Below are 14,448 nucleotides of genomic sequence, written 5' to 3' on the forward strand. Positions count from 1 at the left end.
ATACTTTGCTCAGAATGATGGTTTCCAGCTTCATCCATGTCCCTGCAAAGGACATGAACTCATCCTTTTTTATGGCTGCATAGTATTCCATGGTATATATGTGCCACATTTTCTTAATTCAGTCTATCATTGATGGACATTTGGGGTGGTTCCAAGTCTTTGCTATTGTGAATAGTGCTGCAATAAACATACGTGTCCAGTGTGTCTTTATAAGTAGCATGATTTATAATAATCCTTTGGGTATATACCCAGTAATGGGATTGCTGGGTCAAATGGTATTTCTAGTTCCAGATCCTTGAGGAATTGCCACACTGTGTTCCACAATGGTGAACTAGTTTACAGTCCCACCAACAGTGTAAAAGCATTCCTATTTCTCCACATCCTCTCCAGCACAAGCGTTTATATTTTTCAAGTTCACAAATCTTTTCTTGGTACTTGGCAAATAATGTGGTTATTGAAAGTAGATAACTTCTCTGCTATATGGTGGCCATTGTGGGATCTGGGGACTCTACAGTGGTACAAGCTGGCTTCCAGGGAATGAAATAGTGATGTGGTACCTCCCTGTGCAGGTTTCTGCGTGGCTTTTCTGCCTTGGGCTAAAGCTAGCAGCTCAGGGACCAGATGAAGCAGATTTCCTCTTCCTGGATAGACTCAACCCGTGTTAGCTGAAGCAATATTTGCAGGGCAAGAAGTCTCCTGACATGCTGGAGATGCTAGAGGTCCAGGGCTGTAGGCTGAATTGCTCATGATGGTTCCCAGTGAGGAAGCAATGCAGAGTGTGTGCACCTGCCTTCCTCCTCAGAGCTGCCACTTGGCAATTACGCCAAACATCATGGGGAATGATCACTATTGATTCAGTTTTGTCCTGTGAACTACTTTCATTCATAGATAAGACTGATAGCAAATATCAATGCATCTCTGTATTGTGCAGTATTTAATAGGGCATTCTTTATTTTCCCTAATCCCTAGTTAGGTGGTTCTTAAATTTTTTTTGGATCAAGGACTGCTTTAAGAATTTGAGAAAAGCCGGGCACAGTGGTGTGCGCCTGTATCCCCAGCTACTCTGGAGGCTGAGGCAGGAGGATTGCTTGAGCCCAGGAGTTTGAGGCTGTAGTGTGCTATGATTGTGCCTGTGAATAAGAGTTGGCACTTCAGCCTGGGCAATATAGCAAGACCCCATCTGTTTAAAAAAAAAAACTGGTGAAAGCACTCTCTCCAGAAAAATGCACACACGAAATTTTGAATGTAATTCAAGGGGTTTATGACCCTCTCCACCAAAAGCTGATCTGTGAGCTGTGGATTTTAGTAAATAACCCTTGTTGTAGACTTTCCATAGTCATTTTGTTTGATAGCCAAAGAAATACTGTAATTTTTTAACCTATGGATATTTCACAGGAAATGTGTTTAATGTTCTTCTACACTGATGAAAAGTCAACACTGTATGCTTTAAATCAGCATGCCTACCTGTTGTGTTCTAGGAAATTTTTGTCAAAGCTTAAATGTTGAATAGCAATTATCTAATATTTACTTTTTCTCCCTTTTTAAAGCTTGGTAAAATGCGGCTGACAATTCCGTGTCGGGCCCTTACATGTTCTCATCTACAATGTTTTGACGCAACTCTTTACATTCAGATGAATGAGAAAAAACCAACCTGGGTTTGTCCTGTCTGTGATAAGAAGGCTCCATATGAACACCTTATTATTGATGGGTATGTTACTTTAAGTGTTTTTGGTACCTTGAAATGACCATATATTATCTGGGTTTGTTACACATCAGATTTGGGATGAAAATTCTAAGTTATATATTTGTAGGATTTTTGTGAGTCTGCAAACCAATATTTTCAAAGTAATTTATTTCAAATTAGTGTTATGAATATTTTATCTTTTTAAATTGATGTTCCCTTGTTTTGAAAATGCGTGTGTTACTGTCAGTGCCTCCTGGCATTTGTCGTTTAAAGCACTGGTGGTTTTAAGCAGGGTGTGCTTGTACCTTTTCCTTTTCCTGTCATTAGTCCATCCATCCCTAGATATGCAGACCATATTGGAACAAGAATGTATGGGGAAATTTGGGTTAACTCAGGTTCATCCAAAATTGGGCTTTTCAATAGAAGTTAGCCTATTTCTGGAGATTAGATCCACCTTCAGTCATGGTCTTCTTTTTCTTTTTTGTCTTGCCCACCTATAGCATCACAAAACCAATTATTGCTTTTAACACCCCTTTGTTTTATCTATCCTACCAGACATCTTGGAATGTTCCTCTAAATTTTCTCCTATTCTGCAGCCCCCTTTTCCTCCCGCTTTTTGCCACTAAACAAAAACAAATTGTGAAAAGGAGGACATCTCCTTGATTTTTTGGGGGATAGGGGGTTAGAGACAGAGTCTTGCCATTTTGCCCAGGCTGCTCTCGAATTCCTGGGCTCAAGTGATCCTCCTGCCTTGGCCTCCCAAAGTGCTGAGATTACAGGCATGTGAGCCACCACACCCAGCCTCTACTTAATATTTCCTGTACTTTCTAGCAAAACACTTAAGGCAACTTACCTGTAGTATTTAAGAAAACATAGGAGCCTAAAGGTGGTAATATCAGAAATTAAGTATATTTAGCAATACAAGTATAACCTGGAGCTTGAAAGATGTCAGACCAGTCATGGGAAAAAAACAAACAAACAACATGTAACTTAAATGTTTTATGTTTAATTTTTCAGAAATGTCGGTGATCACTTACTAGTAAATCAGAATTAAGTAGTAATATTTTCCAACTTTATATGTTACCTAGCTTTAGGTTCTCCCATTTCTTGTTATAAAAGCCATGTACACACATACTCTTTTAAAGAAAAATTGGAAAACACAGGAAAATAAAAAGCTTTCTTCGGTATATAATTTTCTGATTTTTGTCTTTCCATAATTGTGATTGTACACTGTTAATAATTTTTTTCCTTTGGTTTCATTTAACATTATAACCTAAGAATTTGGCCGTAATTAATTTTATGCTTTCTTTATACATGTTTTTAAATGTCTGTCACGGTATTTTATCAAAGAGATTTAACCTTTGATTACATATTTGTATATGTTTTGCTTTAGTTTATCAAATAAGACATGCTTATTGTGGGCAATTTAGAATATGCAAAAAAGTATAAAGAAGAAAAATAAATACTCATGAAGGTATCACCCAGAGGTAACTACTGTCTATATACTACTCACACAGAATTTTATTTTTGAAATGAAGCTTTCTTTTGTTGACCTTTTCTCACTTTTTGTGAACATTTTCCCATATGATTAAAAATCTTTGAAAATGTCATTTTTCATGGTCACATGATATTTTCTTACATAAATGTGACATAAATTAGGCAGCTATATTCCTAGTTAGTACTAGATTTTAAGAATAAATATAACTTAAGTTGTTCAACCTTTATTTTCATTTAAAATATATTCTAAGGATGAATTGTTTTCTTATAGCTTGTTTATGGAAATCCTAAAGTACTGTACAGACTGTGATGAAATACAATTTAAGGAGGATGGCACTTGGGCACCGATGAGATCAAAAAAGGAAGTACAGGAAGTTTCTGCCTCTTACAATGGAGTCGATGGTGAGTAGTTCTTCACAAGGAAGAGGCAGTCTCCCTACTGCTCTAAGTCTGGTTTTCAATATTAAAATCCATATATTTTTAAAAATCACTGAGCAGTTTGTGGATAGCTTAATAATTCCTATTAACTTATTGATTAAATGTTCAGAAGTAATAGAACTCCTTTGAAATTCACTTTTTTGCCAGCTTTAAAAAATTTACTGATATAAGATTTCAAAGTAATGTAATATAATTAGTCATTTGTAAACTCATACTTTAGAAACTGTACCCTTTTTAAATTTTTAACAGATTTGATACAGAGTAGTAAAGGTTCTTTTTTCATTTATTTATTTTTTCCTGGCTTTTAGTATGTTTTTGCTGTAAAGACACTATGAGTTTTGAAAATGCTATCATCGTATTTAAGTATGTCAGATACTATACAGACAAAAATTAATATACCGTCTGTGCTCTCAAATTACTTTTCTTCTGAAGTGGACATATGACACATTTTGATTGTTTGCTCTAATTCAGTAATTTATTATTTTGAAAAATAATTTACTATTATTAAATAATAGTTTTAAACTTAGAAGAACAGAGCCACTGTTGGTTTTCTACTCTCTGGCTCCAACAATATTGTGAATCTAAACTGTAACTGATAAACTGTAGTGACACTGAGAAAAGAGAGATGTCATAGCTCTTCCCTTGCCTTGTATTTTAATTATTCCCATATAGGATGCTTGAGCTCCACATTGGAGCATCAGGTAGCGTCTCACCACCAGTCCTCAAATAAAAACAAGAAAGTAGAAGTGATTGACCTAACCATAGACAGTTCATCTGATGAAGAGGAAGAAGAGCCATCTGCCAAGAGGACCTGTCCTTCCCTATCTCCCACATCACCACTAAATAATAAAGGGTAAGTGCTGAGACATTAAAAAAAAAAAGTAATCGTGAAAATTAACTTGGCAAATAGGGATTAAAGACTTGCCAAATAAAATGATTCTTGATTGTGAAACTTAACTTAGCGATCAAAGAATAGTTTGAATTTTTCCCAGGTTTGTAATACTCTGGAGGGATTGGGGTAATGCACCAAAAGGGTACTTGGATATAGTATTCTTCATATCAAAAGATGATTCTAGTACCGTGGTTCTCAAACTGTGGTGTACGTACATCAGAATTACCTGAGAGCTTAATAAAATGCATACATTGCTCCCCCGTGTCTGAGTCAGGAGTAGAGACTAAGAAAATTTGTCTTTCTAGGCCAGGCGTCGTGTCTCATACCTGTAATCCTAGGACTTTGGGAGGCTGAGGCAGGTGGATTGTCCGAGCTCAGGAGTTTGAGACCAGCCTGGGCAACATGGTGAAACCTCATCTCTACTAAAATACAAAAATCAGCCAAGCGTGGTGGCATGCGCCTGTAATCTCAGCTACTCTGGAGGGTGAGGCAGGAGAATCGCTTGAACCCAGGAGGTGGAGGTTGCAGTGAGCCAAGATCGTGCCATTGCACTCCAGCCTGGGCAACAGAGTGAGACTCTGTCTCAAAAAAAAAAAAAAAGAAAAAGAAAAAAATTGTATTTCTAGTAAGTTCCCAGGTGATCCTGCTCCTGCTCACAGGATGTAGAACATTTGTTCATACTGGAATGTATGCTATAAAATTCACCCCAAATTGAGTGTTTCAAGTGGAAAGCAGAGGAAGACCAATGATTTAAATCTGCTTCAGAATGCGAATGAGGCTGGCAGTGAATGACTTCTGTTGCAGCACACAACATTTCCCACTTTGCAGAGTTTTCTCCCATATTTTCCATTAGTCTTATATCAGTAACTGTACCTAGGTTATACTTCAGTTCATGAAACATTGTTATCTACTTTGTATAAAACACCCTCAGCTAAGCATGGATGATAATAAAATGAGTAAGTACAGTCTTAACCTTAAACAGCTTAGCACTTTCTGAGGGGTGGTAAAACAAGTAGCATACTCCAACTATACTCTCACAACAGGCTGTTAGTCCTGTAGACACATCAGGGATTCTGAGCAAGATTTCTAATTGTGCTGAAGCACAATCGTAGCAGACTAATTGTAAATCTAGAAATAGATGTGTCCCTTTTTAGGTATAAAGCAGGAGAATCACATGGCCTGTTGCAACTGAACAGAAGCTAACCAGAAACTCTTCCAGCAAGCATTAGGGACTAAAGAAAGAATGTAGGAGAGAGAAGGAAGTCCATAGATGGCATTGTTACAACACCAGATCAAGAGCAGGCATTTCTGTGCCTGGAGTCAAATCATTTTCAGGTTTGACATTGTATGATGAGATTAAAGATTTCTATCAGTTTGAGACCAGCCTGGGCAACATGGTAAAACCCTGTCTCTACCAAAAAATTAGCTGGGTATGGCGCTGTGTGCCTGTTGTCCCAACTACTCGGAGGGCTGATGGGGGAGGATCACTTGAACCTGGGAGGTGGAGGTTGCAGTGAGCTAAGATCGTGCCACTGCACTCCAACCTGGGTGACAGAATGAGACCCCATCTCAAAAAAAAATAAGATTTCAATCAAACATGTTTCACACATTGGTATTTTCATTCTACAGTAGTCTATCTTGGCAAACAGACAGAAACAAAGACATTAAAAACAGTATCATCATTCTAAACAAAGTTAATAATTTAAGCATAAATCCTACTGTTATGAACATGACCTCTGATAAAAGCCTACCTTGATGGCTATAACCCAGCAAGCCTGACCTTGTTACTACACCAATGTATTTTATGTCTGAGTAGGAGAAAAGGAAAAGTCACATTACCTAAAGTTAGAACAAGTATCTATAGAATTTCAATTCCAAGATCTTTTATAAATATCAAACCATAGTATGACCAAATACACATTGTCATGTGATTTTTTAAGTGCCATAATCACAATTTTAAAAGATATTTCATAAACCTCTGGATATATAAATACTTTTGGGCTAAATGCATCGTAATATATATGTTTGTTCTGTTCTTTAGACTATTAATAGTAATATGTATTTATGTAAACTATGCAATAGTATTACTGACTATATATTTTTTCTTTAAAGAAAACATTTGAGTGTTTAGGAATCTAATATTTCTTCTTTGGATATTTATTTTGCTCTTTCTCCAAAAATATTTGGAGAAAATAAAATAAATAATGTTTATTATGTTTGGAAAATTACGTTAAATGCATTAAGTACTTCCTGAATTTCCCAGTGACTAATTGAACCCAGCTATAGTATTTGCAAATGCCAGACATTTCTCTCTCTATTTGCAGATAAAAACAAGAAACTTGAAAGTTTACATCCTTAGAAGGAGAATAACACCATAGTCAACACTAGTAGCCATTTTATAATAATGACTAGTTGGTAACTGGAAACCTCAGTACAGCATATTGTGTTTGTTATTGTGCAGTATAAAGGTTGAAATGCATTTCAAAACATTATCACAAATTGAAAGAAAAGCATGCAGCCAGGAATTAGAGGCAAACAGTAAATGTAAAAGATTTTGTTGTCTTTAGCCACTGAGTGCTTAATGTTCATCCAGAAATTGTCTATGCTGTTTGAGATGTTTTCAAAGACTAGCATTTTAAATCCTCTCTTATAATCTCTTAGACATTGTGAGAAGACTCAGCTAATGGTAAATGGTACTTTTTCTAGATATAAGAGGTTTAACAAAGTTTCCATTAGATGAAACATTTTTATGAGGCAGACGAGAGTGTGTTTTATGCTTCATATCCCATTCATTAAAATGTGGTAGATGGTCATAACTGGAACTCTATTCCTAGAAATCCAACCTTGTCATCTTTTGAAATGTTCTTTTTTTTTTTTTTTTTTTTTGAGACAGAGTTTCACTCTTATCTCCCAGGCTGGAGTGCAGTGGCACCATCTTGGCTCACCACACCCTCCGCCTCCTGGGTTCAAGTGATTCTCCTGCCTCAGCCTCCCGAGTAGCTGGGATTACAGGCATGCGCCACCATGCCCGGCTAATTTTTTGTATTTTTTAGTAGAGACAGGGTTTCTCCCTGTTGGTGAGGCTGGTCTCAAACTCCCAACCTCAGGTGATCCATGCGCCTTGGCCTCCCAAAGTGCTGGGATTACAGGTGTGAGCCACCACGCCCGGCCCTCTTTTGAAATATTCTATACCACTGAAATTGCATCCCCATGCCCCAGGTACTTTACATGAAGCATTAAAAGCAAAAGACAGCCTCTTTATTGCTTCCTTTCTCTTTATTTTCTATAACACATATACCTTCAGCCTCTTGTATTGTTCGGGTAACATATAACCCTTATGTTTCCTTCCAAGAGGGCTACTATAATTCTTTTTCTTTTCAAAATTAGCTTTGTTTTTGTTTTGTTTTGAGACAGGCTCTTGCTCTGTCACCCAGGCTTGAGTGCAGTGGTGCAATCACGGCTCATGCAGCCTCGACCCCCCAGGCTCAAGCAATCCTCTCACCTATCTCCCAAGTAGCTGGGACTACAGATACATGCCACCAGGCCTGGCTAAGTTTTTTAATTTTTCGTAGAGACAGGGTCTCCCTATATTGCCCAGGCTGGGCAACTTCTGGGCTGAAAGTATCCTTCTGCCTCAGCCTCCCAAAGTATGGGGATTACAGGAATGAGCCACCATGCCTGGCCCCAAAGTTAGTTAAATTATTATTTTTTCCTTCTTCTCCTTTTTCCCTTTCCCTTAATTGTTAGTAAATTAAAAAAAAAAAAAAGCTACTTAGCTATTTAAACTTTTCACTGTTTTTTAGAGTCCTAATTCTTGTTTTATGTTTTCTTTTTCCAGTTATACTGTTCTCTCTTTAAAAACTCTCCACTACCTATTCGTTTTGGAGTATTTCTTCTTGTTTCACTACATTCATTAGATTCAGCAGGGCTTTTATGCAGACAATGTGCTGATAACTGTACTGGGCATTGGGTATACTAAACAATACCCAGTTTTTGCCCTCCTAAAGATTACAATCTGAGGGGCCAGCTGGTAACTCCGAACCACTCAGATTGCTTCATTCCCTCTGTCTTATTATATGTATTTTCTTTGCTAGGGCATACGTATGCTTCTTACTAGCCAATACTCCGGTGTTGTTTTAAAAGGGTTTCCGACTTTCATTTGATGTAGGTATCTTTCACTCATATCCCGTTAAAGTGGCTCAACTGTACCTTTCTCTTGCATTTTGAAAGCATAGGTGATGATATTCCAAAGGCAATGTGAGGTTTGTGAATGTTAGATACCATTGCATCTGTCCACTTCTTCCTGTGGCCTCTGTTAAATGCTATTATGTATACAAATTATTTTCTCATAATTGTGTATAATCTAAATTATACATTGCTTTGCTTGGTTTTGTTCTTATTTCCAGCACTAAACCGAGGGTTCATTGTGAGATACAACCCCTTTTTTTGTTAACCTTGAGAGTTTAACTGGCTAATGAAAACTATGCCAATCTTTCCTTCTTCCAGCATTTTAAGTCTTCCACATCAAGCATCTCCAGTATCCCGCACCCCAAGCCTTCCTGCTGTAGACACAAGCTACATTAATACCTCCCTCATCCAAGACTATAGGCATCCTTTCCACATGACACCCATGCCTTACGACTTACAAGGTGAGTCACTGGTTCTTCTACATTGTCACATAGCATTATGAATGCCTTTGATCTATATAATTCTCTTCTAGGTGAATCTAAGGAAGAACTGGAAGACTGAGCCAACAGGGCCTTGGACCCAGGGAACTGAGAGAAATAATATGCCGTTGTTATAAATACTGACCCAGTTCGTTGATTGTACTGTCATCAGTAGCCAGTGTTTTACTCCCAGTGGTAAAACTAGTGCAATAATCTTTAGTTTTTGTGAGCTCCTAAGTACTCTGCAAATTGTTTTTGAATGACTGCTAGTATGTGGGTTTGAATTTTGGTATTTATGAACATTATTTTTTTTTGCCGTGGGGAACGGAGTCTTGCTCTGTTGCCTGGGCTGGAGTGCGGTGGCACAATCTCAGCTCACTACAACCTCTGCCTCCCAGGTTCAAACAATTCTCCTGCCTCAGCTTCCCGACCGAGTAGCTGGGATTATAGGCGCCCACTACCACACCAGGCTAATGTTTTATATTTTTAGTAGAGACAGGGTTTCACTATTTTGGTCAGGCTGGTCCTGACCTCGTGGTCCTCCTGCCTCGGCCTCCCAAAGTGCTAGGATTACAGGTGTGAGCCACCACGCCCAGCCCTATGAACATTATTTATTGTACCCGACTTTAGTTGTAATGCAACAGGCATTGTGGGTAACTATGTTGTATTATGTTTTAGATAATGGTGAGTTGAGACATTTGAAAGTTTTAGTTTTTATTCTAATGAATTTGATCCTTCTTAAATTTTTTTTTAATTTTGTGGGTACATACTAGGTGTATACATTTATCTGATCCTTCTTTTTAAAAGCTGTTTGAAATGTCAGTATACTCATTTATATATTTTGAGTTCATAATAATCATTTATATTATCAAAAAGAATTGTTTTTATATATCTTTGTAGCATAATAATTTGAATATTAGTCATATAATCTAAGAACTTTTTTTTATTAAAAAAGCCATATATGCTCATTGTAGAAAATTCAACACAGAAACATAAAGTGAAAGTTTCCCTCTACCTATCCCCCAACCCCATTCCCGGGAAGTTACAGCTACTCTTTTTGTGTGTGTGTGTGTGTGTGTGTGTGTGTGTGTGTGTGTGTGTGTGTGATGGAGTTTTGCTCTTATTGCTCAGGCTGGAGTGCAATGGTGCGATCTTGGCTCACCGCAATCTCTGCCTCCCTGGTTCAAGCAATTCTCCTGCCTCAGCCTTCCAAGTAGCTGGGATTACAGGCATGTGCCACCACGCCTGGCTAATTTTGTATTTTTAGTAGAGACAGGGTTTCACCATGTTGGTCAGGCTGGTCTCAAACTCCCGACCTCAGGTGATTCGCCTGCCTTCGCTTCCCAAAGTGCTGGGATTACAGGCGTGAGCCACCACGGCCAGCCAGTTACAGCTGCTCTTAACGGTTAGATATCTTTCTATACCTTTTTTTCTACATGTATGAAACACACTGTCACTATCAAGAACAACAGTGCTATGCATTTTGTAAGCCTTCGTGTTGTAATCGGTTATAATGTAGACAGTGAGTAGATGCCCAGAGTATCTGTGGTGTTGTAATATATTTATCTATAGCTGCGTGTTTTACTTTTCCCCAAGTATAGATATCATAATGAAGCATTTAATTCATGCTTGTTTACTTGCTCTTCATCGCATTACACACTGGGTGATCTAGAAAAGAATGTTAATTGGAAGGGGCCTCCTTGCAGTGAATCCTCAGCAGCCAGGTATCAGAACTACTCCTTCTTATGTAGTAGTAGCCAGTTTTCAGGCACTCAAACCTCTTCTCCCCTCATGCCACTGCAGTCTGTCAGTTGAATCTGATAGCAAATGAGCAAATTTAAGAAAGAGAAAAATCAGTACTACAACTTACTTAACCTAACTCTTTCAACTTCAAACTTTCTCACCTGCAAAATGAGGGCAAAACTAATTACATACCTCATGAAGTGCTTGTGAGGAGTAACTTAGAGCAGATTGAAAGTTTCCGTAAGAGGAGTCCAGAGCATTTGTTAAAAGTACTATGCCCGTTTAAGGATCAGTGTTAGATCTGACAGAGTAGTAATGGCCCCAGTCCCCCAAATGGGGTCACGGAGAAGACAAATCATTGCCAAAGCTTAGTTTTCAGCCTTAGTAATCTAAAGAAAGGAGAGACGTAAAACATTTAGCTCAACTCTTCATGTTTAAATAAAATTCTGAGTGACATAGCATATAAGACTTGTATTTGTTTTTGAAGTATTGGGGCATTTGGAAGAGTTTTTCCTTTTTTTTTTAAACTGAAATAATTTTTTCTTCCACAGGATTAGATTTCTTTCCTTTCTTATCAGGAGACAATCAGGTATGTTATGAAAAATTTACTATTATTTTAATTGTACATTAAAAATACAGTCATGCACCACATAATGACATTTTGGTCAATGACAGGCCATATATGCATTCCATAAGATTATAATGGAGCTGAAAAATCCCTACATCAGTTATAGCCATGGTAACATTGTAGCACAAGGCATTACTCACATGTTTGTGGTGTTGCTGGTGTGAACAAACCTATGCTGTCAGTCATGTAAAAGTATCACACGTATAATTATGTACAGTATAACGATAATAAACAACTATGTTACTGGTTTATGCATTTACTATATTTTTTATTGTTATTTTAGAGTGTACCTCTACTTTTTTTTTTTTAAAGTTTGCTGTAAAACAGTGTGGGAATGTGCCATGTTATTCCAGGACAGCCTCATACATCCCAGTTTGCCACATCTCTTGATTGCATCATTTCCTCTTGTGCTTGATTAAAATCTTGTCTTGTTTTGTTCATCATGGCCCCTAAGCATACAAAATCCACAGCTAATGTTGCCAGTAAGAGGCCACATCGAGTGACTGACATGGAAAAAAATTAAGTGATTAAGGACGATGAAAGTGGAAGATCAGTGATAGTTATTGCTCACCAGTCAGGCAGTCCCATTCTACCATAGCTACAGTCTTAAAGAACAAGAACAAAGTGATAGAAGCTGTTAAAGGATCTGCTTTGTTCAAGGCAACAAGACTAACAAAAATTTGAGAAGGGCCTGTATCAGATATGGAGAAACTTGTTAGTGACCTGGATTGAAGACCAGACACAGAAACATATCCCTCTCAGCACCATAATGATCATGGCCAAAGCAAAAAGTTTGTTTGCAATGCTTAAAGAAAAGACTGGACCCAACTACAGTGTTAAATGTACTGCTAGCTCCGGGTGGTTTAAACGATTGAAGAATCATTATTCATTATGTAATATCAAAGTGAGTGGAGAGTCTGCAAATGCAGATGTGAAGGCAACTGAAGAATTTTTGGAAACTCTAGATAAGCTGATTATGAAGGAAGATTACTTGCCAGACAAATTTTCAATATGCATGAAACCTCCCTATTCTGGAAATAAATGGCTGAAAGGACTTTCATCCATAAAGAAGCCAAGTCAATGCTAGATTTCAAGGCTTTTAAGGACAAGATAACAGTCTTGCTTGGGGCCATATTGCAGGCTACAAATTGAAACCCTTTGTGATCTGGCACAGTGAGAACTCCAGAGCCTTCAAGCATGTCAGCAAGCACACACTGCCCGTGTACTACAGGAGCAATAAGAAGTCATCAATGACCCAGCTTTTCTTCCAGGATGTCCTCCCGAATTGCTATGCCAGCAAAATGGAGAAGTACTGTTTAGAGAGTAACATACTTTTCAAGATTATGATTTTTGTTGATAATGCTCCCACACATCCTCATTTGATTGGTGATCTTCATCCCAATATCAAAGTGTTGTGTCTCCTTCCATATACCACCTCTTTGATCCAACCAATGAATCAAGGAGTTGTAGCAGTTTTTAAGGCCTATTAAAAGATCCTGAGGAGGATCTTTGCCCAGGCTATTGCTGCAACTGAAAAACACTGAGAGGACACTGATGCAATTCTGGAAGGTTTACAACAGCTATGACTGCATCAAGAACCTTGCTTGGGCATGGACTGATGTCACGAAGGAGTATATGAATGACATCTAGAAGACACTGAAGAAGTTTGTTCATGACTTCAAAGAATCTGCTAAGGATGAAGAGGTTGCAGAAATGGACAAGGCTGTGGTTGACATGGCAAACAACTTTAACCTAGATGTAGATGAGGATGACATTGAGAAGCTCCTAGAGGTGGTTCCTGAGGAATTGACTAATGAGGAGCTGTTGGAACTGGAACAGGAACACGCAGCTGAAGAAGGTGCAAGAGAAAAGGAAACTGCAGGAGACAAAAAGGAAGAACCTCCAAGAAAATTCACAGTGAAAGGTTTAGCAGAAGCTTTTGCAAACCTCAACAAGCTCCTTAAAAAATTTAAAAACATGGGCCCTGGCCGGGCGCTGTGGCTTACACCTATAATCCCAGCACTTTGGGAGGCCAAAGCGGGTAGATCATGAGGTCAGGAGTTCGAGACCAGCCTGACCAACATGGTGAAACCCCGTCTCTACTAAAATACAAAAATTAGCTGGGCGTGGTGCTGCACGCCTGTGATGGTGCTGCATGCCTGTAATCCCAGCTACTCGGGAGGCTGAGGCAGAAGAATCACTTGAACCTGGGAGGCGGAGGTTGCAGTGAGCCGAGATTGCATGCACCACTGCACTCCAACATGGGCGGCAGAGCGAGACTCCATCTCAAAAACAAAACAAACAAACAAAAAAAAATGGGCCCTAACAATGAAAGGTTTTCATTAATAGAGAGGAATGTTTATGGTACATTATCTACTTACAAGCAAATCTATGATAAAAAAGAAACAAACCAAGCCAAACACCATGGACATATTTCTGAAAAGAGTGACACCTCCTTAAGAAGAGCCTCAGGCAGGTCCTTCAGTGGGTGTTCCAGAAGATTGTTGTCATAGCAAATGACAGCTCCATGCATGCTATTTTCCCTGAAGACCATGCAGTGGGACAAGCTGTGCAGGTGGAAGACAGTGACATCGATGACCCTGACCTCCCTGTGTAGGCCTAGGCTAATGTGTTGTATGTGTCTTCATTTTTAACAAAAAAGTTAAAAAGTAAAAAATATTTTAAAATGTTAAAAAGAGACTTACAGAATAAGGATATAAAGAAGGAAATATTTTTGTTCAGCTGTGCAATGTACTTGTGTTTTAAATTGTTACAAGAGTCAAAGTTTTAAAAAATTAAAGTTTATAAAGTAAAATTAGCTAACGTTAATTTATTATTGAAGAAAGAAAAATATTTTTAACACATTTAGTGTGGCCATAGTGTACAGTGTTTATAAAGT

The 14,448-nt window shown here is 38.2% G+C and overlaps 1 protein-coding gene across 2 annotated transcripts in view; it reads left to right on the plus strand.

The window, feature by feature from the left end:
- The window catches only part of PIAS1 (protein inhibitor of activated STAT 1), a 134,325-nt gene that overhangs the window by 114,980 nt on the left and 4,897 nt on the right, over positions 1-14,448 (plus strand). For both annotated transcript variants that reach the window (XM_034939007.3, XM_034939008.3), the window contains exons 9-13: positions 1,548-1,708; positions 3,453-3,583; positions 4,292-4,472; positions 9,018-9,160; positions 11,473-11,510. In XM_034939007.3, the coding sequence (XP_034794898.1) occupies positions 1,548-1,708; positions 3,453-3,583; positions 4,292-4,472; positions 9,018-9,160; positions 11,473-11,510 (654 nt within the window). The remainder of the gene's footprint in view (positions 1-1,547; positions 1,709-3,452; positions 3,584-4,291; positions 4,473-9,017; positions 9,161-11,472; positions 11,511-14,448) is intronic.

The sequence above is a fragment of the Pan paniscus genome, chromosome 16 (genome assembly GCF_029289425.2).
Source record: "Pan paniscus chromosome 16, NHGRI_mPanPan1-v2.0_pri, whole genome shotgun sequence".
Lineage (NCBI taxonomy): Eukaryota > Metazoa > Chordata > Mammalia > Primates > Hominidae > Pan > Pan paniscus.